The 24,276-nt window shown below is 39.1% G+C and overlaps 1 protein-coding gene across 4 annotated transcripts in view; it reads right to left on the minus strand.

The window, feature by feature from the left end:
* Positions 1 to 779: 779 nt before the first annotated feature.
* NUP205 (nucleoporin 205) overlaps positions 780 to 24,276 on the minus strand; it is a 67,361-nt gene continuing 43,864 nt past the window's right edge. For 2 of the 4 annotated variants that reach the window (XM_005305261.5, XM_065561400.1), the window contains exons 23-43: positions 22,925 to 23,039; positions 21,178 to 21,327; positions 20,571 to 20,645; positions 19,666 to 19,823; positions 17,916 to 17,996; positions 16,947 to 17,138; positions 15,167 to 15,437; positions 14,586 to 14,684; positions 12,737 to 12,885; positions 11,489 to 11,680; positions 11,077 to 11,198; positions 9,727 to 9,865; positions 9,377 to 9,503; positions 8,209 to 8,285; positions 6,569 to 6,697; positions 6,230 to 6,356; positions 4,957 to 5,123; positions 4,115 to 4,238; positions 3,247 to 3,375; positions 2,430 to 2,503; positions 780 to 1,139 (exon numbers count right to left, since the gene is read on the minus strand). In XM_005305261.5, the coding sequence (XP_005305318.1) occupies positions 987 to 1,139; positions 2,430 to 2,503; positions 3,247 to 3,375; positions 4,115 to 4,238; positions 4,957 to 5,123; positions 6,230 to 6,356; positions 6,569 to 6,697; positions 8,209 to 8,285; positions 9,377 to 9,503; positions 9,727 to 9,865; positions 11,077 to 11,198; positions 11,489 to 11,680; positions 12,737 to 12,885; positions 14,586 to 14,684; positions 15,167 to 15,437; positions 16,947 to 17,138; positions 17,916 to 17,996; positions 19,666 to 19,823; positions 20,571 to 20,645; positions 21,178 to 21,327; positions 22,925 to 23,039 (2,850 nt within the window). In that variant the 3' untranslated portion in view covers positions 780 to 986. Of the gene's footprint in view, positions 1,140 to 2,429; positions 2,504 to 3,246; positions 3,376 to 4,114; positions 4,239 to 4,956; positions 5,124 to 6,229; positions 6,357 to 6,568; positions 6,698 to 7,596; positions 7,792 to 8,208; positions 8,286 to 9,376; positions 9,504 to 9,726; positions 9,866 to 11,076; positions 11,199 to 11,488; positions 11,681 to 12,736; positions 12,886 to 14,585; positions 14,685 to 15,166; positions 15,438 to 16,946; positions 17,139 to 17,915; positions 17,997 to 19,665; positions 19,824 to 20,570; positions 20,646 to 21,177; positions 21,328 to 22,924; positions 23,040 to 24,276 lie in introns of those variants that run through there. The other 2 variants (XR_010591505.1, XM_042859771.2) reach the window with 2 other exon arrangements.

Here is a 24,276-nt window from a genome sequence, read left to right on the forward strand (position 1 = left end):
AATATACTAGGCAATGGACATTTAGAAAAGACAGAACTCACCTGCAAATATGAACAGTCTGTGTTAAAGACAATATATGGAAAGTATAAAAAAGTTCCAATGGCAATGTAGACCAGAGTTGATTTACTACTCTTCTCTGTGTAAAAGAAGATTTTGGTATCTCTTTTTCCTCTTACGGGCCAAACCCAATGTTCAAGTGTGTTTCCTCTTTTGTCACAAATTTCATTCTGTCCCTTATGTATCTTTAAGCCCAATGCCTGGCATGCTAGCAAATAGTAATGAACCCAAAAGGAGGCCTAACACGTAGAACAGACCACATAGGAGAAGCAAGTGAATAGACCTCAGCTTTTCTGATCACATTTCCCAGCACGGGTCAGCCTCCCCCCACGTTCTTCACCATTTCCTCAGCACCTAGAATTGTACAAATGCATATATACACATTCATGTCTGTTGGAAGGGAACAAGACAAGAAGTGAACAGAAGCAGGCTAGTCATGGATGGAATAATGGCCTTCCACCAAGTAATCCATTTTGAGAAGGACACGCACATCTTGTCCTCAAAAACCAGACCAAGAAATCAGCATTTCCATTAAGCGTGTGATCCACAGCGTGGAGGCAGCATCAGTGAGAACACCATAAATGGGGCCTGGCAGTTCGCATTTCTTTCAAATCATCACATGGATGTGTGCAGATTTCCCAAATACAAAGCTCAAGATTCTTGTTAAATTTTCCGCTGTATTTCCAGTGTTTTCTGTCTATTCTCTTACAGTGACCATAACGCACCTTTAAAAAAATCCTTTATTTTTCCTGTGAGGATGGCAGTAGGCAAGAAAGAATACACAAACTGATTAGTGATAAGAAAAAAAAAAAGGTAACAAAATATTTTTGGCCATAATTTAGAAAAGGTAAGTTCTATAAAAATCTGAGTTTAAGGCAGTTTGCCCAGGTTCGTTACTTGTGGAGGCAAGCAGCATGAGGAGGAGTCCTTTAGGTCCTTGATACCCTTAGTAGACCACGGATACGTCTGACAAGTGCTTGGATGAAAGTATAGCGTGACCGGACTTTCGAGTATAACCCTTCAATATCAAGGAGCTTCTTCTGCAGAGATTCACCAAAGCTGTTGGTGGCTTCAATCTGAAGCTGAGGAAGAGAAGAAATTTGGTGAAATGGACAGTGGTGTCTGGTCCTCTTGTTAAAGGAGGTCTTTTCATCATTAATCACCACCAATCGCCCTTACCCACACCACACCCACTTCCATTGCTTCAAGCCCCCTCTTAGAAGAATATAAATATTGGGGGGGAGGGGAAATCTCATTTGGCAAATATTAAACAGGTCCTTATGTTTGTCTATCTAAATCATACACTGGAAAGTATTTCTGTGAGGGTTTTTTGGTGAAGTACTTAACATTTTAAACACGTATATGTTTTGACTTTAAAAATACTACTTGTGTGCTGCAATCTAAGCACATGCATGTTTGGGCAAATCAGAGCCTTACTGTTATATAACTTGACTTCTTAAATTAAGGAATTGTAGAAGAGAGTTGCCCTTATAGGCAAGATTCTCAATATATGTTATAGGCTATATAACAAAAATCCATGTATTGAAAAACATGTTTTGTTATTACTGATGGAAAAGGCTATTTAAAAAAAGAGCTGAATTCTAGACATTAGTATAGGATGTTATTGTATATATTCTCTTGAGTGGTTGGCTATAGTCACAAAAGTGTATGCTCCTTATTTTACAACTCTGTATACTGTTAATCATGATTGAAACAAAAAGTTTTTATTTTCTTATTTGCATACAAACATCAAGGATATATGTTCGCATAGTTCTGAGAATAGATAATTAATTAACCTGTGCTGGTTTTGCTGGCTGTACCTCCAAGCAGCACAAATTATTTTAGGTTCTACATAAGCAGTGGCAATTTCTTAGCTACGTCACAGTCAGCTCCCCTTCCTCTCTCTTTACTATGGTCCATCTGCAGCTGACCAAAAATGAACAGCTGCAGCATCACACAAAACTAGGAACCCTGTCTTCAATTCACCAAACTTGCCATCCCCAAGGATCACTGACAATTTATTTCAGAAGCAAATTATTAAACAGCTGCAGCTTATTAGTCTAATTTACAAGAGAATAAGAAAAAATATTTTTTTCAGTAATTTGGACCTTGGTATTTCATTTGCAATGTTCTAGATTTTGTGCATTAACATGGTTGTGTGCATGATTCAAAAATACATGTATAGCAGTGCAACTGATACCTTTTGAAAAATTGTGTTACCCCCTATTTGTAGTTCAACTAAGCATTTAGCAGCAAGGTTTCGCAGATCACTTCTAAACATGGAAACTATAGACAGACTGCTGACAATAACTTCATGTTAGCAACACATCAGGTATGCTGTAATTAAGAATATTTTATCTGCTGCATCTCACCTGATCTATGTCATGCTGGCTCACTCGATTTTTCCCATTTCTGAAATCCAAGTTAGGCTCCGAACTGAAGGAATCTTGGAATAAAATGCACAAATTTAAATTCTACATTCCACCTGCTGGTGAATACCATATATGTGCAGGTATAAAGCAAGGTTAACACACCAAATGCCTATTTTGTACACAACAAAAAGTTAAACAAGGATGAAGAGAAAATCACAATTGATCTTTCTTGACCTATTGATGAATTCTCTCTCAACCATTAGTGTAGCAACTTCATATAGCCCTGGATTACACAACATGGCATGGTCAACAACAATAACCTCCCCGTATTATCTTTCCTTCCCTCTCCAAATCCACTGGTGAGTTAATACTGTATCAAGTTAAAAATATTTTTAGAAAACAAATGTCCTTACATCTGTTCTTAATATCACCTTCAATTATTACATTTGAAAACTTTTTAAAAATATATAATTTACTTTTCACATTACTTGTTTACTTTTTCCAATTTCACTCAGTTTGACCAACAGAAAAAAAGACTAGTTGGTTTCACTTGTTTCTAGACAAACTCACTTTTTACTTCTCATCCACTACTACTATGCTGCAATATTTGGGCTGCAAATACTGCATGGGTATGTTAAAAGTTTTGGTTTGGATTTATATTACAAACAAATTAGTAAAACATTATTAATGTTAAGTTTTGTAAAAATCTATTTTAGAAAAACTAAATTTTGATGTTCAATCTCTTGATATTGTCAGATATTTTTATGTTTAATTTACAAACTAATGAAAAGGCACCTTGGGGGTTGAGAAATGTTACCTTGTAGCCTTCTGCTCTTAAATGAAGTCCTGGAGGCCAGCAGCGAATCTTGGGAATCAGTAGGGGTGCAATGCAATAGATAGTATTCCAGGTGACGCCAAAGAATAAAGAGGCATGTTTCTATGATATCTGTAGACATACTTAGTGAAGGAGACTAAAGTTAATTTATGCTGATTTTAGATTGTAGCCCTATTAGAGTTTCAAAAGAAAGCTCTGATGTTGCAAAAAGCTCCATGCATGTTTAACTCGGTGCATATGATAGTGATTGCAATGAGCCTACTCATATGGGTAAAGTTAAGCATGTGTTTGCAAGACTGGGGACCAAGGTCTCTGTTTTTTGGGGACCAAAATGACTCTGATAGACAGCTCCTAGTTGCCACGGCCCTCCATTTTTTTCCACAACAGTAGTTCCAAGTTACTTGCATGGCTTGTACATCCTGACAGCATGCTTGGTGGACCTATACACTTGATTCTTTTTACTGTTGCCTGCTTCCAGCTCTAAGGGCTTTGTTGTTCAGCTGTATTTCCACTTCACCACAATGGAGGAGAATCACCATCCTAATCAGGTCAATTAACTTTATTTGTTGTTGACTTCTATGGAGACGATGCTATGTTACTATTGACTTTCCTTCAGAGCTGCTACCACAACTAGAAAATAAATGTTTAAATGCTGAGTGTAGAGGAACATGTGCCTCCTATCAACTGATTTAATTATCAATATCTTCTTTCCTAGGATTGGTGTTGTTTAAAGTGGTCTGAAACCCAATTGATGGCTAGGCAATAAAACAAACTACTCCCATTTCTCAGCTGACTTTTTCAATTTTTCTGGAGTGTCACCATTGGAGCTGTCATAATTCTAAAAGGATACAGGAACATAGGGAAAGCAACTTGGCCCGATTGTTTATGAGCTTCACCAGACGCCGTCTTGCCAAAACATATTTTTGGGCAGTAGAAATTTTGTCTACCCCAGCTGGCATCACTGACTGACACAGCTATGGCAAGAAGAAAAGATGCACAAAGATTCAACATTATGCAGCAAACCAGAACAAAGTGTTAAATGTCAAGAAAATATCCATAACAGCCTTGTAGAATTTTGTCTCCTGGGGAAGTTCTCTCTCTCTTCTTATCCTCCCTCACCCCCCCCCCCCCCCAGTCACCACAAAAACAAAGAAACCAAGTCCTACCCCACACCTTTCTGGCAAAATCTGAAGTGTTCCTTCAGGATCAAAACTTATTTTATCAGTTCATGTTGGTGGAACAACGGTCACTTATCTTCAGTTCAATTATCCCTCCCCTCTGTAACCCAATCATCGCTGCAGAAACTGATGGGAAACTCACTCCTGTTTAATGTCTACTTATTTTGTCTGGCTGGCCAGTCATGAGATATGTGGTGACCAGTCTCATAATGTATGTCATGCTGATCTTTAGGAGTGCCAGTAGTAATAGTTTCCAATATAATTTGCAGTAAATATCCATTCAGTACCCTCCACAAAACTTAACCTGACATTTTTTTATCTCAATATAAAGGACCACTTCCATGGCCATTTAATTCCCCCTTCGTCAACTCCAACACTACCCCACTCCCCAACAGTAAAAAGGAACAAGTACAAGATTGTCACAGCTCAATACTACAGATGCTTCTACATCTAGTTTATTTACAGGCAACAGATACTTCTGACTGTTCATAATAAAGCCTACAGAATCTGTTACCTCCTTTATCTCATCTGGTGGGAGTTGCTCCACATTCTGTAGCTTGTTAACATTCTGACGGTGGCTATCATAGTAACTGAAGAAATCATTAGCATTCTGTTTCAGCAGATAGACAATGATGCCCAAGCCAGGCAGGCGCCAATACGGGACCACTGGTGCTTGTGTATCTAGGGGAGATCACCATCGAAGTTAAAACAAGTTCTCTGAAGCCCCACAGCTATGCAGCTTATCCTCTACTGTTTGTCACCACCATAGTATCAAGGATATGTAAGTACTGGTAAACTTTATTTTGGATATGTGGGCCACACTTATTACACATGAGATCCTAGGACAAAATTCGGTGATTTCATTTCTTGCTGACACATGGCAGGCAAGCAGACAGCTGTTAGCATTCAATGCCCCACATTTTCTTTTGTGATGAAACCTTATAATTTTTGCTTTGTGCAGAGCTCACATCCAGTCTCCCTCCATGTTAATCAGTGGCAACAAAAAGAGCTTAACGCTGTATGCCCTACAAGGGGAAATTTCAGCTGTGGTGCAGATCATTATTCCAAGCCATAGTAGGAGCATGGGGCTATACATTAGCCACAAAAGATTACTTCCATGCTTTGCACAACAGCTCAGGGTGATTAAACCCTAGAATTCTGAGTGTCCTCTGACAGTCATTCTGGGATGCTGAAAGGATAAAAAATAAATGACTTCACAGAAACCCAATCCATTTATCACTCCGGCTTTCCACCATAGATCACTCTCAATAGTGAACATGCTACCTATAATTTTTCACTGAACTAACTCAGGCTTCAAAGATCTCAAAAAGCTAATTTTTATAGTAATAGTAATTCTACACCTTTTAAGATGGCTGCTCTAACAGGGGAAGAGGAGAATTCTTGAAAAACATGTTCTTACACATATAAGATAATCAAATGGAAAATAAAAGTCACTGGTTGGATCAAGGCATATGTATCACAATGACAACTTAGAGATAACACAGTACCATTTCTTTCTAAAAGCACTGCAAAATATTTACTGCCAAGAAAAACTTAATTTCTACTGTTGGGATTGGTGGTGTATTGTTTTAATACACTAAATTTTCCGCCAGTCAATCTCATGCCACCCCCATCCTCCAATTTGTTGAAATTTGGCACAATTAACATCTCCAATAAGTTAGAAAAGGCACGTTGCACACGTCATGAATGAGGTGTATTACCTGCTATCAGTCCAACTTTCACAATTCAGTCTCGGATACATACAAAGAAGTCAACCACAAACTCACCTTGGCGGGGTCCATCTCTGTTGGTTGACTCTGACAGACTAGGAGTGAACAGACAAACTGTGTGCTGAAAGGTGGGGGCACACTGTAACATAAGTGACTGGCAGTATTCCATTACATTTGCACAGATCTATAGAAGAGGAATCACAGCAAGTCAATACAAGTAAGACTGATGAAATATTGGGCAGACAATTAATACTATTTTCAGAACTCTTCAAATTGAATACATCAATAGGACGACTAGAAATGGCTACAAATCAACCATGCCAGGTATCTTACAATTCTCAATTGATGATTTTAGCAGTGCTGTGAAGATGTAACTTTGTTCCCCAATTTCCTCACCTGTTGCATGGCCAACTCAATCTCATCCCTCTTGCTCACTCTGTCTCCCTCAGCATTATCATCTTGCAGTTTAAACTGATGCAGTCTGTCTGAACCTCCAAACCGACTTAGAAGTCCTAAGCACTGGCGCTGTGACAGGAAGCAAACTTAGGTTAGTGTCTTAGCCAAAGAGTTAAAAAATTCCTTTGATATTTACAAGCAATAAAAATGATACATTTGCATTAATAATAATCTCACAGCTCTCATTAACCCTTTACTATCTATTCTATCACACAAGAAGCAGTAATACAAATTAAGCATTTCACATCACAGGAGTAATTCTGTAAGCTAAATTTAAACTCATTTACCTTAAAATGTTTAAATCAAAGAATATAAATTTACTTTTTGTCTGTCCTTAAATCAATTTGAAAGCAAATGGTACTTTTAAAGGACCCCAATGGGACCTAATCTTAAATTTTGAGAAATTACCACAGTTCAAAAATGTCCAATTTTGTTAGACTATATCCAGTATGTCATCTGAAAACACATTGGAGAGAAATGTCTTCAAACCCTTCTCATGTTTTCAGTTTCCTGAAAAAGGCCCAATGTTACCACACTGGATTGTGATTAGCACCAATAATTTTAAAATTCTAAAACTCATATTAGAGAAGAAGATACTAAACTGTGTAAATTTGAAGTAAACAAACCATTTCCAAGTCAAATACATTGTATACTGCATGGTCTGACAGGACGGCAGTAATAACTACCTACCAAGATGGTTGTGTTCTTAGTTTAAGTAGGGCTATTATGCTCACCAAATATACCTCAAACACTGAACCAGTTCCACATGGCAATTATTAAAATACTCCTTAGAAATACTTATTGCTAAATACTTTTGGGGGGAGGGAGGTGTAGAGAGAAAATTAAATCAAATCATCTTTTTTTACTTGATGACCACAATGGCATATGGGCTAGAATACATAAGCATATTATTCAGGCCACCCAATTTTCAAATTAATAAAGAAATTAAATTGCACAAAACAGGAACCCTTCCTTTGGTTTTCCAGGGGGACTCATGCTGAGGGATGCAGAAGTTGAGCATTCAGTCCCATCAGTACTACAGCAGCTACTTACTGCTTGCAAGCCCACTTTTGGCTCATCTATGGAGTAGCAATAATCAGGGGTTCAAGAGAACACATTATCTTACTCTCTGGTACTGCTCTGCACCGTATATCTGGTTTCTCCTTAAAAGGGACAAAGAAAGAAATAAGACTTTGGGGTGTGTCAGATACACCAACAAGTGGAGCTGAGGATGTCCCTATGATAACAGAGTGGTAGTGGAATACTTCTAAATTACTTCATTTTGGTGTTGGCCTCAAAATTCCTCCCCCTTCTTCACATCTAGTAGATGAATCCTACAGATCTCTGCTGGCTCGACTGTAAAATGAAAGTCTCTAACCTAATTTTCCTTTTGCCAAAGACTTCAATTCTTTTTCTTTGGGGGGGGGGGGGGGGCGCGGGGGAGGAGATAAGATTTTCAATTCTTAGTTAGAGAGAAACAGTTGCATGTTCTATGAGAACTGGTACAAAATTAGGATGCAATTCTCATTTCAATATGAAATTCCAAACAGACATGGGACTAAAAGATAAAACTCAGTTACCTGAAATCGTCCTATATGTCCTTGTAGCTCCATTTGCGTCCCTTCGTTAAGATCAATGTCGAATTCACCTAACACACCTAACAAAACAGACATGAGAGGATACAATACCTAGGGGTGGGGTGGGGGGCTAAAATTAAAAACACTTATGGTTTAGTATTTTACATTTAACTAATAGAGCTGGTCAGAAAATTTCCATCAAAATGAAATTTTGACAAAAAACTTTTGCACAAACATTTTTGTGAAGAATGTGTTCTGATCTAGCTGTAGCTACACTAGGAGACATAGGATTATGGAATTACATTATTTATTGAGTAATACTATATGCATTTTTTTAAATAAAGTTTTGGGGTGAATTTCAGCACTTATGAAAAAAATGAAGGCATGGCACAGAACTGGCAGTGTTGTGCAAGTTTTTCCACATAGCTAAACCAATAAACTTCAGTCACGACCTACAGCACTGTACGGCCATTGTTATTCTAGTCATAGGCCCCTTGTGAGGAAACACTGCCAGTCATGACAAAACATAGTATGGTGAATTTGGGAGGAGCCCAACTATGTCCACAAGGGTCTAGAGCAGATCACCAAACCCAGCACAATAGTGAACAGATACTTTCATGAAGGTAGATCCCCAGAGAGAGGACATTAGTGCACTAACCTACAGTATCTCCCTCAAAAAACTTTTTATATATAAAAATGTACGAAACATTAAATATTACCAATTAGGAAATAAACTAGATTATTTTAGGCAAATAATTTACTGTGCCTCAGTTTTCTCAGTTGTAAAGTGGCTGGCTGAACAATCCCCTTGTATCTACCTCAGAGTTGCACTGTGAAGATGAATTGTAGTAGACTAATATTAGAAGACTGAAAACACTGTATAAGTATTAGGTATTATTATGCAAATGCAGCAGGCAAGTCGAGCCTACATCAACATATTGTGGATTCCACATCCACTGCCAACCTACCATTCTTTGCCTCAATAACAATTATTTATTATTTCCCATGTCTCTTTCCAAAGCTATACATTCTAATAAGATACAATTTTTAACAGATTTTCCATGGTGCATTTTATTCCTTTGACAGTATATCAAAAAGAATCAAGCTTATGTGGCTAAGTCAGACAAGTGTAACAAAACTGGAGTTTTTGCAATCTAAGATATAACCCTACCAGGCAGAGCTGCTTTGCTGATTATTCCAGTCAGAAAGGCTAGTTCCTGAAGTGATCCTGCACTGACATCTTGACACCGCAGGATCGTCTGGATAGTATCTGAATGGGATATTAGAAACTGCAAAACCTGAACCACAGAAAGGAGGAAGGAAAACATGAGTGATGAAAAAATTGAATAGTAATTAATAAATAAAATCAGAATTATTACTATAAGAACTTTAGTGCAATTTCTCATATGGGTGAAGACATTATAAAGAAAATGTTACTGAAAGAACAAATATTACACATAATCTGGCAACAAACAGTATCATCAGCCAATGTTGGACACCGGAAGATAATTCTTAGTTTACCTGTCCAGCTGCCTGCAGATGTTGTGCCATGCTGGATGTGAGGATCACCTGGCACAGCTGGAGGGCTGGGAGAAGAATCTGGCGATAGCGCTCCACAGGAGCAGGAATGAAGACTGGGGGATCTCTCATTCCAAACATTCTGAAGAGGTTTAAGATGAAAAGTATCAATAGTAAAGGAAACTGGAGGCTACAAAAACAGACAGTTTACAAGTACCCTGAAGGGCATGGAAACATCACAATAGTCAATAATAGCTCCTTATTTAAGGCAGTTATAAGGCTCCAGTATGAGGCCAATTTCACACAGATCCCTTTTTAACTTCATCAGAAAGCTGCTTTAGATCTGAAGTTTCCCATCCATTCTCTAGCTAGAAGACAAGGTTTCTTTGTCCTCATTGAAAACAAATGGCTTCTAAAACACTCCTTTCAGGTTCCAACAGGGCTTGTAAACTCCAGCTGATATATTTAGACCTCAGTGCTTATTGAAGCCCACCCACCCCCTTTTTAAAAAAAATTTTTAGCTCTTGTTGCAAAGATTGCTTGGAAATCTAAAGTGAGTATTAGGGTTGGAAATTAGTCAAGATGATTTTTTCCTAAATACACAAGTTATTCCTTTTCTTCCCCCAGCCACCTCACAACCAAAAGTTGCACATTGTGTCCCCACCCCCAAAAGACACTGGCCATCTGAGCTCCTGCTCCTGGTTGCTAGCACCTTAAAAATAATTAGACACATTAGCTTCCTGCCAGGAAAGTTAGGCAGTGTCTAGGTTATTCTAACTAACCAATTTAACAATACTGTACAACTCCATGGAGTTGCTGTGCCACATATAATTACAAATATCATGAAACAACTTGGAAATTAAATGTTACTTTAATATTATATGTTCCGTGTGTTATTACAGGAAGGAAGGAAGGACGGAAGGCATCAAATATGGGCTCTAAACACACCCTTCAAACCACCTCCAATCCCTCAAAAATTAAGTCTACAATATATAGAAAAATGGTTTAAACAACACTAATTTTCGCTGCTGTAGATTTCAGCAACTTCAGCTCTAAACTAGAAGAACCTAATTTATGTTTAAAAAATTATGGACTACTTTCCACAGCATCAGATAAGCTAGAGGGCTTTATATCCTGGAGCCAACTGGAAAGTACCATAATTTACCCTTTTATGCCTGGTAAACCGGGATTTTCTATGCCAACAAGACAGCTTGAATTTAGCTACTGAAAAGTTAAACAGAGCAAACATTTTTGACACAAGGATGAAAGACTACAGAAATCAGTGATTTTTGCCTCCTCCAAGAATGGGTTTTATAGCATTCAGTTAAAAGAACCAACTCTATGGACACCTACCCCTGACGATCTGTCTCTGGTCGCATGTCATATACCTGACACTGTGCAAGCCTCACAATCACTCCAGACCTCAGCAACTCTAATGCCCCCTGTTGGATTTTAGCCACTCTGGTCAAGAATGCCTAGAGTATAGAAGAGAACAGGGAAAAAAAGAGTCATACAAACTTACAGTGAGACTCCATTTATATTCATGTTCTCACCCTCCTTGCTTTCAACACTATCCCAAAACATATCTACTATATGCAGAACAACTTTTGCTGTTGTTGAAAAACCATATATTGAAGAAACAGAAAGGCCCATATGGTTTTTAAAACGTGTAATCTGTTAACTGGACATGCGCACTTATCAAGAAAGTGAAGCTCAAGAAAGTAACTTTAGTTTGTGAAGAAAACAGTCCCAGGTGAACTCTTACCATTTTGGATTCATAGGTGTAAAGAGCTTTAAGTAAAGGAGGCTGAGGTGTGAGTAAGCTCTGAAGAGTGAAGTCATCATCTGCTAGGCTATCCACAAGCACCTTCAGGTAGCCACTGTTGGAGAGATACAAGAGCCATTGCTGCTGCTTGTCTACTGAGACAATGCGATCAAGTAAAGCCAGTGCTAGCATCTAAAAATAATAAACAAACAAAAAAATAATTAAATCAATTAGCCAGAATGCTGAGCTTTCTAATACATGCCTAGAGACAGGTAACATGTTTATACATTGAAATTCAGACCTTATTTTGGTCCATTGTTTGTAGAAACCTCTTAACAAAACTGAATTTTTTTTCCCCTCCATACACTAACATGTTCTTTTATTTGGAAGTTATTGTACCATCTAGTTTGTGGGGGTTTATTGACTCATTTTGTTGTTTATTGCTATATCTAGCAAAACTAATACTTAGAATATCTTCAAAATGCTTCCAAACAGTACAGGGACACTTATCTACTTGAAAATAAAAAAAAAATAAAAAAATTAAGAGTCTACTCTTGTTACAAGTAGCATGTAACCTCACTATATCTGAAAAATAAGTGAAAACATTTTCTCTCTCTTCAGTTTGTTTACTGGCGCATTTGACAAAACTACCTGTCTCGTCAATTTCACTCCTTCCCCTGGATGAGAGGATCTTTCATACAGCAAGAGGAGAAAGAGAAATGTTTTAAAAAATTGAAAATATGATGGTATAAATCACAAAAGTTAGGACAGTGAAATACCTGAAACTATCTTTAAACACAGGTTTGAAAACAATGATGTCGCTGTGAGGATTTTATTCACATTTCACAAGTAAGGAAAGGGTCACAGGGAAATCAAGAGATTTGCCCAAGATCAAACAGCAGATCAATATCAGATCCAGACATTGGATTCAGCAAGTTCTAGCTTCCAGTCCTATGCTTTGTCCTCTAGACCATACTACCTCTGCAACAGCATTAACAATGGCCCTGCTTCTGCACAGCTAGCAGGGTGAGTTCACACATTACTTTTCAATGGAACATACCAAAATAATGGTTTTAAAAATATATACATCTAAATTGTCAAGTGTTTTTTTTTTATTTCAGTAGATATTTGTAATACTCACCAAAATAGAATAAAAAAAATTATCAAATGTTTACCGAAATAGTTGAAAAGCATCCCTTTTAAAACAACAGCAACAACTTTAGGCTACAAGGGAATAGATTCATTTACCCGGCCTATCTCATGACCATCACAGGCATCTCTGCAGACCACCTCCATGAGGGCAGCCCCGTAGCTTTCAATAATTGCCATGTTTTCTCGCTGCAGTTTACTGAACGCATCTTCTGGAGCTGTCAGACGTTCCCACATTGTTTTCTTGGCTATAAAAAGTGAGAAAAATAGAATTAAAGGAGATGCAGAAGGATGAAGTGGTTTGATGCAGCAAAACAGCCGCCACTTCTTTCAGGACATAAAAGTAGTCACAATCTATATATAATCTCAGTAAGCGTGGGGGGGGGGGGAAGAGGGTGAGGAGGAGGAAAGAGAGAGGTTATGTTGAAGTGAAAAGGTTCCGGTACAAATATGTTTGGTCTAAAAATCAGTTACTCTGGCCAGAATATCCAAGTGGGGTGCGTGTGTATACATGTATGTATATATCCCCTCCCCTCAGATGGTCTGGTCAGGAAAACTGACTGTAGGATAAAATATATATAACATGCATAGGTGCTGGAACTAGAGATGTAGGGGGGTGCTGCTGCTGCTGCACCCCCCCTGGCTTGAAGTGGTTTCTATTATATCGGGGTGGCTGCATGCAGCTCTTCAGAGGTTAATATGCAGTTCCTTACTTAGGCACTGATTCCAGGGCTGGAGCTATAGATGCTAACTTTCCAATGTGCTGGGGTGTGCTCATTGCTCAACCCCCTGCTTTGCCCCAAGCCCTGCCCCCACTCCACCCCTTCCCCCAAGGCTCCTGCCCCTTCCCCAGAGCCTTGCATGCCCTTGTTCCGTCCCCTCTCCCCCTCATAGCCTCCCGCACACGTGAAACAGCTGACTGCGGTGAGCAGGGGGAGTAGGTGCTGATTGTTGGGGGCTGGCAGGAGGCGCTGGGGAGTGGATGGGGGGCTGCTGATGTATTACTGTGGCTCTTTGGCAATGTACATTGGTAAATTCTGGCTCCTTCTCAGGCTCAGGATGGCCACCCCTGCATTATATACAGGATTTACAGTTTTGTTCAATGGCTCACAGCATCCCCACTACAAAAATTGTTCCAGCACCCCTGTATATATGCAAACTCTTTCAATTGAACCTAACAAACTTCCACTGAGATCAAAGCAATCAATCCTAAGGGAAGCAAACAAGATGAATCCAGTGGAAAAGAGTTATTTCCAAAGCAACGAATAAATTGTAAAGGAATTGTAACAATTTTACTGACACTTTCAATCACTGCCATTCCCAGCACTAATAAAATCATAGTGGTGGTAGTCTGAATGACCATGCATGAAACCCAAGTTTGATTTCTGATCCTGATCCCTTGCTCTGAGATTCAGCAGTGGCTAGGAATACTGACGAGGCAAAGAATTCAGCTCTTAAACAGAAAGAGTGTGGCTGGCAACAGTAGCCCTGCTGGTTGCTTAAGGAGCAGTCTCGACTAGCTTTGAAAACGAGTTCCTTTCAAGTCATCTTCCGCTAGATGAATGGTAGCAGTGCAAAAAAGCATTAAGAGGTTCCTGTAGTTCCAAATGAAACGTAGAGAGTGCATAAGCAGGAGTGCAAAGAATGTTTTCCAACAGCTTCCAACAATTTTAACAGATTTAATAATTTCCAACTGGCCCTGAGCCCTTTAACAGATTTGTAATTATGGTTCCTACTTATTAAATGGACACTGAATAACAGATCACACATTTTAGTCCTTGATATCAGGAAATCCTACGCTCATGGCACATAATACATTTTGAATTAACACTTAGAAATGGCCATTGACAATTCTCTGACCTGACTTAATTCTGACACAGTGAGATAAACAGCACTGAGTTTGTTACCCAGCTGGCCTTCTTTTTCTCAAAACACAATTGTATCCTACCTGCTTCTAAGGTGTCTGGTTCATCTGGTCTTTGGGCAATCTGTAAGTAATAAAGCAGTGATCCATACAGGTGTGTTCTCACTCGTTGGAATCCACCACCTGGCCATAGGAAACAGTTATTTGTAATGGAACAAATTGATACAAGTCAAATCATTATTCTATTAATACCATCTGTGCCTCCCACTTAATTTATCTTCACACTGCTAATGCTGGCAGTAGCAAAACAAATGAAAAATTATGTTTTCTTATACGAGAGCTTTGCCTTTGGTGTACCAATCCAGGGTTATGAGAATGAGTTTGGCAAAGCAAGGTCTTGTCTGATAAGCTATAACCACTTCAATATTCAGCCCTCCATCGAAACAGTTCTGATTTTCAGGATAGCATGCTAAGTAACTGTCTCCTCAGAGTAACATAACATACAGGATGTCTATAAAGGTAACTCTGAAAGGTGCACCTGTATTAATGTCATAAAGAAGTTCAATCCAGTGATTTAAGGGGGGTTCACGGTGCATTTATGCAGTCTCGGCATGTTAGAATCCATTCACAGACAGTGCAATTGTTTTATGCTTTTAACCGCATACCTGTTTTCAAAATGAAATCCAGTAGTTTTTTTAAGATGATATGGAGGGAAGAGTCACCAATGGAAGCAAAACCCACAGATATGCCCTCTGAACCAGGTGATGAGGTGAAAGAACCATCCAGCATCAAGAAATACTGGGAGTGTCCAGGTACAGGGACTGCAAGTGGCCGCTTTTGCTCAGTGCGCACAGACTGGCTCAGGTGGGCAGTAAGGGTAAACACAGCCCCTGCCACCACTGGCATTAACTCCTGAGCTGCATCATCATCCAGGATCTTAAGAGGACGGGGGGGAAAAAAAGAGAAAATGTATGATTTCAGGAGGTAACAGCCCACTTATTCAGCTGCCCACATCTACATAATTTCTGCAAGCAAAAGGAACACATCTTAATGTTACATTATTTGACATTTTTATTTCATGAAATTAGAAATAGAATATTTTCTATACAAAATAAATCAATATCTGAACACAGTGTCTCTTTTCAGAAATAGTGTAATATAATATTTTGGACTAGACTATTAGCCTTTTGGTTCTCACTTCCCCAAACTACAAACATAATGAGACTTGTATTTGGGCAGGGAAACAGAAGGAGAAGAGTGTAGTGGATGTATTAAAGCCTGATTTTAAATAGTGCACATATTTGGCACAATTATTTCTTTGTCTTTACAAACTGGTAAAAATTATTCATTTGCCAAAGTTAATAAAATCGTTAGTTAAAAAAAAAATTGCTCTTCACAAGACCAATAATATGTACATTTCAAAGAAGCAGATAGTTTAGCTGTTGATCTCCAAAAACTCTGGACATTCAGTGTGCTTTGGCCATGGGAGGCCTCACTTATGTTTCCTTTACTGTAACAAACATATTGGGAATTTAAAAAAAAAAAAAAAAAAAAAAAGGACTCATACAATTTTTCTTTAAAATAATTCCTACCAAACTAACACAGATGGATAAATGTAATAAATGTAATAAAATCAGACAATTTGTATTTTTACCTGGACAAAAATTAGAATAATATTTTTTCTAAAATTCTGCTATAAATTTCTTCATAAATAGGACACCTAATAAAATGATTGTGTATGACATGTCAGAAATTAGGTCTCTGCAAGAAAACCAAAAATAAAGTTTTAATACTTCAATGCTCTGACAACCACAATATTCCTCATCAAACACTGTCCTGGATAGACAGTAATGGTAGTGGCTAGTTGTCCAGCTAGTCACAAATTACTGAAACAATTCAGTGGTAAAACATCCCAAGAGATTTTAGTTACAAAACAATCCATGTTTTTAAAAGTCACTCCCTACTGTAAAATCAAATTTTTGCATTTGCATGTGACATTTTTTTTCTCCCCAAGAAACCAAAAATGGAATATGCAGCTAATCATCCAAATAGACTGAATTAACATCTGAGGTGTTTATTTTTCCCTGCTGGGGGTCCACTATGTCCCTGAGGATTCTCCCTTCCCAAAACATTATTTTTCCTTTTATCACATCCCTAGCAGTCACTGTCTTTCTAGCTTTCGTAATCAGACTGGAACCTCTTTGGTGTTTGTCAACAAGTTGTTCTATCATCAACATAGTTGTTAATGAATGATACAAAGCATTCCCTCTCTCTATAGCACATGCAATTTTTGCTAGCATAGTGATAGTAATGGAGGAAAACAGGAATACGAACATAGCCCAGTAGGTGTTTTGTAAAACAGTAAAAAGATGAAATTTTACCCTTAATGCAAAATCAAGTACCATCACAGTTCAAAAAGATGGTTGGTTTCCAAAAGACCATTACCTTGTCATGCACATCGTGTAAGAGGTCCCGGATAATCAGCTGTCTGTCTTCCGCCTGTATGAGGTCTTGAGGGCAGGCAGTCAGTATAATTTCCACCAGCTGTCTCCAGGACTCCAGTGCATGCCGCTTTGCATGGAGACACTGCAGCAGCTTGTTCCGCTCCACCACATACTGCAGAATTGTGTTGATCTCCTGGACTCCCAAGAAAAGGAAATTTTAGTTAGATTATATAGCACAAGAAAATGATGACAGACTGCAGGTGGCGTGTCTTACTTTTTGGTCAGTCTTTGAAAAAAATAAACCACTTAAATATCTTTAGTTTATCAGAAAAAGCAATGGAATTGTTCATTCAATTCAATGGGACTAGGGACTTTTCCAAGCAGGGTGTAAATCTACAGTGCTCTAGAGTGCCGTACACTAACTGGCCGTCTGGACCCTCCTACCAGGCATTAAAAGTTCCCTCATGTGCTTTGACCTTCTCCCATTTCAAACATCAGTACGTCAAAGCACACAAGGGAACTTTTAGTGCATAGAGGCAGGTTCCACACAATTAGTCCACAGCAATCTAGTGTGCTGTAGATTTACACCCCGGTTTGCCGCATACTAACTCTCTACCTAGACAAGCCCTAGGTCAGGGGTAGGCAACCTATGGCACACGTGCCAAAGGCGGCACACGAGCTGATTTTCAGTGGCACTCACACTGCCTGTGTCCTGGCCACCGGTCCAGGGGGCTTTGCATTTTAATTTAATTTTAAATGAAGCTTCTTAAACATTTTAAAAACCTTATTTACTTTACATACAGCAATAGTTTAGTTATATATTATAGACTTGTAGAAAGAGACCTTCTAAAAACATTAAAATGTATTACTGGCACGTGAAACCTTAAATTAGAGTGAATAAATGAAGACTCGGCACACCACTTCTGAAAGGTTGTCGACCCTTGCCCTAGGTTATTTTGACTAGGCTTACCTCCATAAGTAAAGGTCTCTGTCCTATGGCTGCCATTCCTGGAAGGGCATTAACTTCTGCAACCAGAACTCTATGAAGATACTGGAATTGAAAGAGCAGGGGGGAAAAAAAAAAAATCAAACTAATAGAATGAAAGGGGGTACCAGTACACCTAAATACTGCCGTGTCTAGATTGTGAACTTCCCTGCTGTCTGGAAATGTTTGCAACACATAAGCATAGTGGATTCAGCCTAGGAGACAGTTGCACACTTAAGCCTTGTCTACAGTACCAGGGTAAGTCGACCTAAGTTATGTTACTCCAGCTATGGGAATAACATAGTTGGAGTCAATGGAGCTTAGTGTCTATACCACGCTGCATCGACAGGAGATGTTCTCCCATTGATTTACCTTACTCCTCTCGTTCCGGTGGAGTACCGGAGTTGACAGGAGAGCGCTCTGCGGTCGATTTAGCAGGTCTTCACTAGACCCCGCTAACTAAATCAACCCCCCGCTGCATCAATCACAGCAGCAGCAATCCCCAGTAAGTGTAGACATGGCCTTAGTTTCCTTGATTTTGCACATTCCCCGCTTATCCCACCCCTCTCCTATTACTGCAGCCCTTCAACTGCCCAATTCACTCTGCTTCACACCCTCCTCTCATCACTTCCCGATTTCCTTTTCCCAAACAGTTTTCCTCTTCCTTTATCCACCCCCTCTTAGTCCCACAATCCCTTCCTCTTCCCACTTCAATTTCAACTGCTCCCCACTCCAAAAAAAGTCTAAAGATTTTTAAAACAATTATATTTTAAAAGACATGGAACAACATGGTCCTGCCATGCGGGCAGGGGACTGGACTCGATGACCTCTCGAGGTCCCTTCCAGTCCTAGAATCTATGAATCTATGAACTTCGTATCAACATGGCCAAGTTCTTACCATCACCCAGATAACTGCTTATATGTTGTATCCTTTCCCCAACCCTTTATCTGCTCTTTGACTTACAGACTTTAAAGTCTTTAAGGCAGGGATTGGGTCTTCCTATATGTTCATACAGCACCCTGCACAATGAACCATGATCCTGACTGCAGCCTTTGCATGCTACTCCATTACATATGTATATAAATAAGTGACAATTTAAGTCACATTATTAATAAAATTTGGGGGGAGAGAGAGTTTAAAATGGAAAAACATTGCAGAACACAAAAACTCTCCTGAGAGCATCCATCATCAGTAGAACTCAGATGGAGTACCAATAGCTCTTATACAATATATGGACATTAAAAAGAAAATCAGGTTTAAGTTTAAGTAGCTCACACGATGAAACATCTTCAGAACTTTCTACTCTACAATAAAAGGGGAACAACAATAGCAGGTGAAGTTGCTCAGAAGGTCCATAGGTAATCAAGACTCTGGAGCACTTGGTAGAGGTGGTGGTTCTGGTCCTGGCCCTACTGTAACTGATCACAGCTCATAGTAGTTTGGGGAGGGGGGGGGGGAGATAGATAATATGTTAATTGCCAATTGTTGCATGCTTGTAACGTGCTACTGAGCTGGATCAGCCTTTGAACGAATAAAGATATTTTTAGTCTAAGTGTCCACTATCTGAACCTCATTGGGAAGGTAAATCCCAACACGGGGGCCAGGGCACTATCAGTGTGTACAATGACCAGTAATAACAGAACCTAAACCCCAACAGCCATTTTTTTAAAATTACAAAATCAAATTTTAGACACCTTGCCTAGCTTGAGACAGCACTCTCCAAACACTGCTTACCTTGACGTTGCAGATAACTTGCCCACGTGCATTCTTGTGCTCACAGTTAGCAATGACCAGTTCAATCTGAGCACGGTCAAAAAAATCCAGTTGCAAAGGTTCAGGGATCTCCTGGCTGAAGTCAATGGAATCCAGAATACTCAAGATCTTCCTGCGTACTGTGAAAGAAAATGAATTATTATCCTATTCAGAAATACCAAGGACCTACTGGGACCTTAACTGACATTTATAAGTACAATTCTTCACTTTAACATGCCTCACAGTACGAGCTTTCTGACCAGATAAGGCTATGAATCTGTTAACAGAATAGATTTTTGGTTTTTATGATTTAGATTAGATTAACTCATTTCTACAATGTTATTTCTCATTTTATATATGCACATGGGCCAAAATTTTCAGGTGTCTAAAATTCAGCTCCTAAATAAAAAATAGCCTGATTTTCAGAGGCGAAGAGAACTTGCGGCAACTTTTGAGTGCCTAACATGGATTTAGGAGTTCAACTTTAGTCACCTAAGTTCTTAAAAAAAACAAAAACAAAACAAAAAAAACTAACACAAATAGAAATATTTTCAGTCACAGAAACTTAATGATACTATTTAGCGGTGTGTCACAGTAAGTCTCAAAATGGTTACTGTGCCAGTTCACTTACGACTGCCTTTTGCCCTCCCTTGTGCATTACTCTTTTACCTCTTCTCCTGTTCCAATATTTTTCCCTCATTATAAAACTCACTTTGCTTTCTAAAATCCATTATTTCATGCTAGATAATAGTGTTCTGCATACTGTAGTTGTTGCTGTTGCTTATGTCTGCCATTTTTCATGCTGAAATCGATCTGCTAGAGGCAGCCTTTCCTGTTCATCAGTAGAAAATCCTTATTAAGAAATAATGAATCTCCAGAGCATTTACCTTTGGAGGCGGTGTCAAAGTGAAGAAACGCACTGATTGATCGACTTTCATCTTCCATTCCTCCTTCACCATCAGCTAAGAGTATTGAAATACAATAAATCAGAAAACTAAGATAGAGAAAAATGTAAACGATTTGACCAAGCCTGAAAGGGCACATGACACGACTGCCGACCAGTCAATTTCTCACTTTTAGGTCACTGGTTCAAATCCAGACCAGGATGGTAGAAAGTGAAAACAGTTATTGTCTGTTCACTGGTGGCTAATGATTCTATCCAGGTTGGAGAGGTAATGTCTGTAGAATATTTTACAGAGACATTTCAAACAAACCGACAGGCAAACAAAAAAAGAATGAAAGGAAGAAAGAGTATAATCCTGTGTTCCATACATTGCAGTCCACATTCCTCACTCCTGCAGTGCCAATACCAAACCAAATACCAGAAAGGTTTTCAAATGTTAAACAAGAACTAAAGTAAGTGTGTGTGTGTGTGTGTGTGTGTGCACGCGTGCGTGTATAAAAAAGAGGAGTAATTTAAGTAAGGAAAGAGGACTTTCTCACTAGTTCAAATCTTGGTTTCCCTATTCTCCCCCAAAACATACCCCATTTTACCTAAGTAAGGTTTTACAGGCATGTCATCCAGCAGCAGATGCAAGAGTCTCTGTGTGTGGGAACGCTGGCGGTTCAGTGATGTCACACGCAGTTCTATAGATGCTGTTTTCATCAGCCAAGACATCTGGTTTAGTGCTGAAATCTCATGTTCTAGATAAGGGAAAGAATCACACAGCTGAGTAAAAATAATGCTTCGTATTACAATAAAATTTTGTTTGGGTGGGGGTTTTTTGGATGATGCGTGTGAGAGAAATGATTTTCAACTTAATTGAACCTGGCTAAATTGTTTCCTTACTTCTTGCTCATGAAAGCTAAGGACTGACAGAACTGTCCAATGCCAGGAATAGTTGCAGTGTGCAGTGGTCACACATGTATGTACCATCTACACTGCACAGTACTCTGCCTTTTCTGAGCAAAGATGGTCAATTCTGATCAATTATGGTGCCTTTATGATCTGAATGAATATCAACTAGGCACTCAGCTGAGATAGAATGTACTCAGCCTAAGTCTACACTTGCAGCAGCATGTAGAGCAGACACTAGACACCCAGTTAGCATGTAGATGGTGAGGCATGGCTTAAATGAGTAGAGGAGTAGAGCAGAGCACCCTACATGCCTGAACCCCATAGATATATACCCTACATGGGCTCTCTACAAGCCCAAGCAGTGCATCCCACATCTGTAGTGTCCCACTGCCTCCGGATTGCCAGAGCCTTTCCCTGTCACAATGTGAAAGACTCTGGAAGCAGGGATAGGCTCCGACAAGAGGGAAACAGTAGGGAAAGGCTCTAGCAGAGAGAAGCTGTCGGAGCCTTTCCCCACAGCCTCCCTGCTGCTGGAACCTTTCATTCTGGCATGCAGCTACACATGTAATGCCTCTCCTCTACACACTGCCATTAGTCAAACTTGACCAGGCTTGAACTGTCGCCTCCAGAAATCTTCATGTTCTATGTTCATCTAATTTAGGATTGTAAAATCTTTGAGGTAGACACTGTTTTTTAATCTCTGTAAAGGATTATCCAAAGTCATGGCACTATATACTCATTTACTAACAAATAGTAAGTTAATACATTGCATCACCTAGACCAGCCTTTGTTACATCCAATTAATTTTTAAACTTATTCTCATTATTACAACTGAAAAATATCTTTAGAAACATTAAAATGCACCTATTAATTATTCAAAAATTAATGCCAGCATTAGAAATAATCTCAGGCAATTATTCATAACAAGGATATGACATTTCATAACATTTCATACTATTCGCATACAATTCTTCACTTCCCTGGCTCTACCTGGATCCAAAAGCCTTCCCCACTTTTCAAAATGTAGAATTCCACAGTAGCATCTAACAAATTTGTAATGGAAGTGAAACTTACAAATACTCTAGACTTTTGTGGGATTCGCAAATTAAACAGGGATGAATTGCAAACCACAATAATAAAGTATTTTGAGAAAAAAAATGTATCTTGAAATGTGTCTCTCTCTTCCATGTCCCCTCTTACCTATTCCTACTCAGTCTGCAAATTCGATATGATGGTATACAACAGCTTTCACAATTACAGTTTGGATTTCAGACTAGTAAATCCAAAGAGATTACTTTGCTAAAATCAACAAATTAGCTGACAGACTGGATTTAATCCATTCAATCAAGAACTCACCTAGATCCTTGACACCTCCCAGTATCAAAGGGATAAGCAATTTTAAATTAACATGAATTTTTCTTCTAAATAATTTTTTTTTTTTACCTTTGATAGAAAATGGCAAATGCTGCAACTGAGAGAATAAGAAATCCTGGCTGGTCCTCAAATATCTCATAGTTGGACCTGATGTATCTGAGCACGCACACAACTGATAGATCACCTGATAATTGGAACAAAAATAAGGTTTTAATTTCTGTTCCAAATTTAAAAGACACCAATTCAAAAGAAAAATAAGATACACACAAAAATATATGACTTAACTAATACCGTGTCTGTGTTTAAAACAAACATCCCATTGGTCTACTCCAAGGCTGAATAAATCACTTATATCAGATTGTCATACCAGTGAAGGACTAGATGAATAGGTAGATGATTAGCTTCTATTCATACATGCTGGGGCACCATCCTGTTCTTAGCTGGAAAGGTATGGAGCCTTCTCAATCCTTGGATCCACCAAAGGAAGGAAATATACTCCATGTCACTTTCCTTCTGTGACATGTCTTCCTTCCTGACTTTAGAACCAATTTGAATGAATTCCATTTGAAGTCATTTTTATTTCAAAAGGCTTTTAGCATGACATGCTGACTTATTTATATTTTTATCTGATTTGATTTTATATGCAAGGCGCCTAGCTCATCAATGATGCATACATGCCTAATTAAATTATGTCCATTTAGAATATAATTATTTGTCATTGCTGCAAAGTTAAGGGGAGACAATCCACACTAGATTTTGAGAGTTCTTTACAAGTACGGATTATTCATATTTTTTATTCTCTAGGCCAGTGGTTCTCAAACTAGGGCCACCACCTGTTCAGGGAAAGCCCCTGGCGGGCCGGGCCGGTTTGTTTACCTGCCGCGTCCGCAGGTGCGGCCGATCGCGGCTCCCACTGGCCGTGGTTCGCCGCTCCAGGCCAATGGGGGCTGCAGGAAGGGCGGCTAGCACGTCCCGCACCGCTTCCTGCAGCCCCCATTGGCCTGAAGCGGCGAACCGCGGCCAGTGGGAGCCGCGATCGGCCGCACCTGCGGACGCGGCAGGTAAACAAACCGGCCCGGCCCGCCAGGGGCTTTCCCTGAACAGGTGGTGGCCCTAGTTTGAGAACCACTGCTCTAGGCAAACAATGGATGGTGCAAAAATAGAACAACACACTCCTTGTTTAATTAACAAGCCACACATTAGTAGGAGAAACACAAAGCAAAGGTTGCTTTATAAAGAGTATCCATTTACTAACTTTGGCGTGATTGCAGATTCTTTATATTGTAAATGCACAGTAATCCATTTTTACATAAGGGAAGGGTAGAGGAGTAAAAGTTTTAGTATGTAAAAAAATATAGCATAAACATTTGGAACAAAAAACTATCCAATCACAACCACCTCTGTGCTCATTACTAACCAAG

The sequence above is a fragment of the Chrysemys picta genome, chromosome 1, assembly GCF_011386835.1.
Source record: "Chrysemys picta bellii isolate R12L10 chromosome 1, ASM1138683v2, whole genome shotgun sequence".
Classification (NCBI taxonomy): domain Eukaryota; kingdom Metazoa; phylum Chordata; order Testudines; family Emydidae; genus Chrysemys; species Chrysemys picta.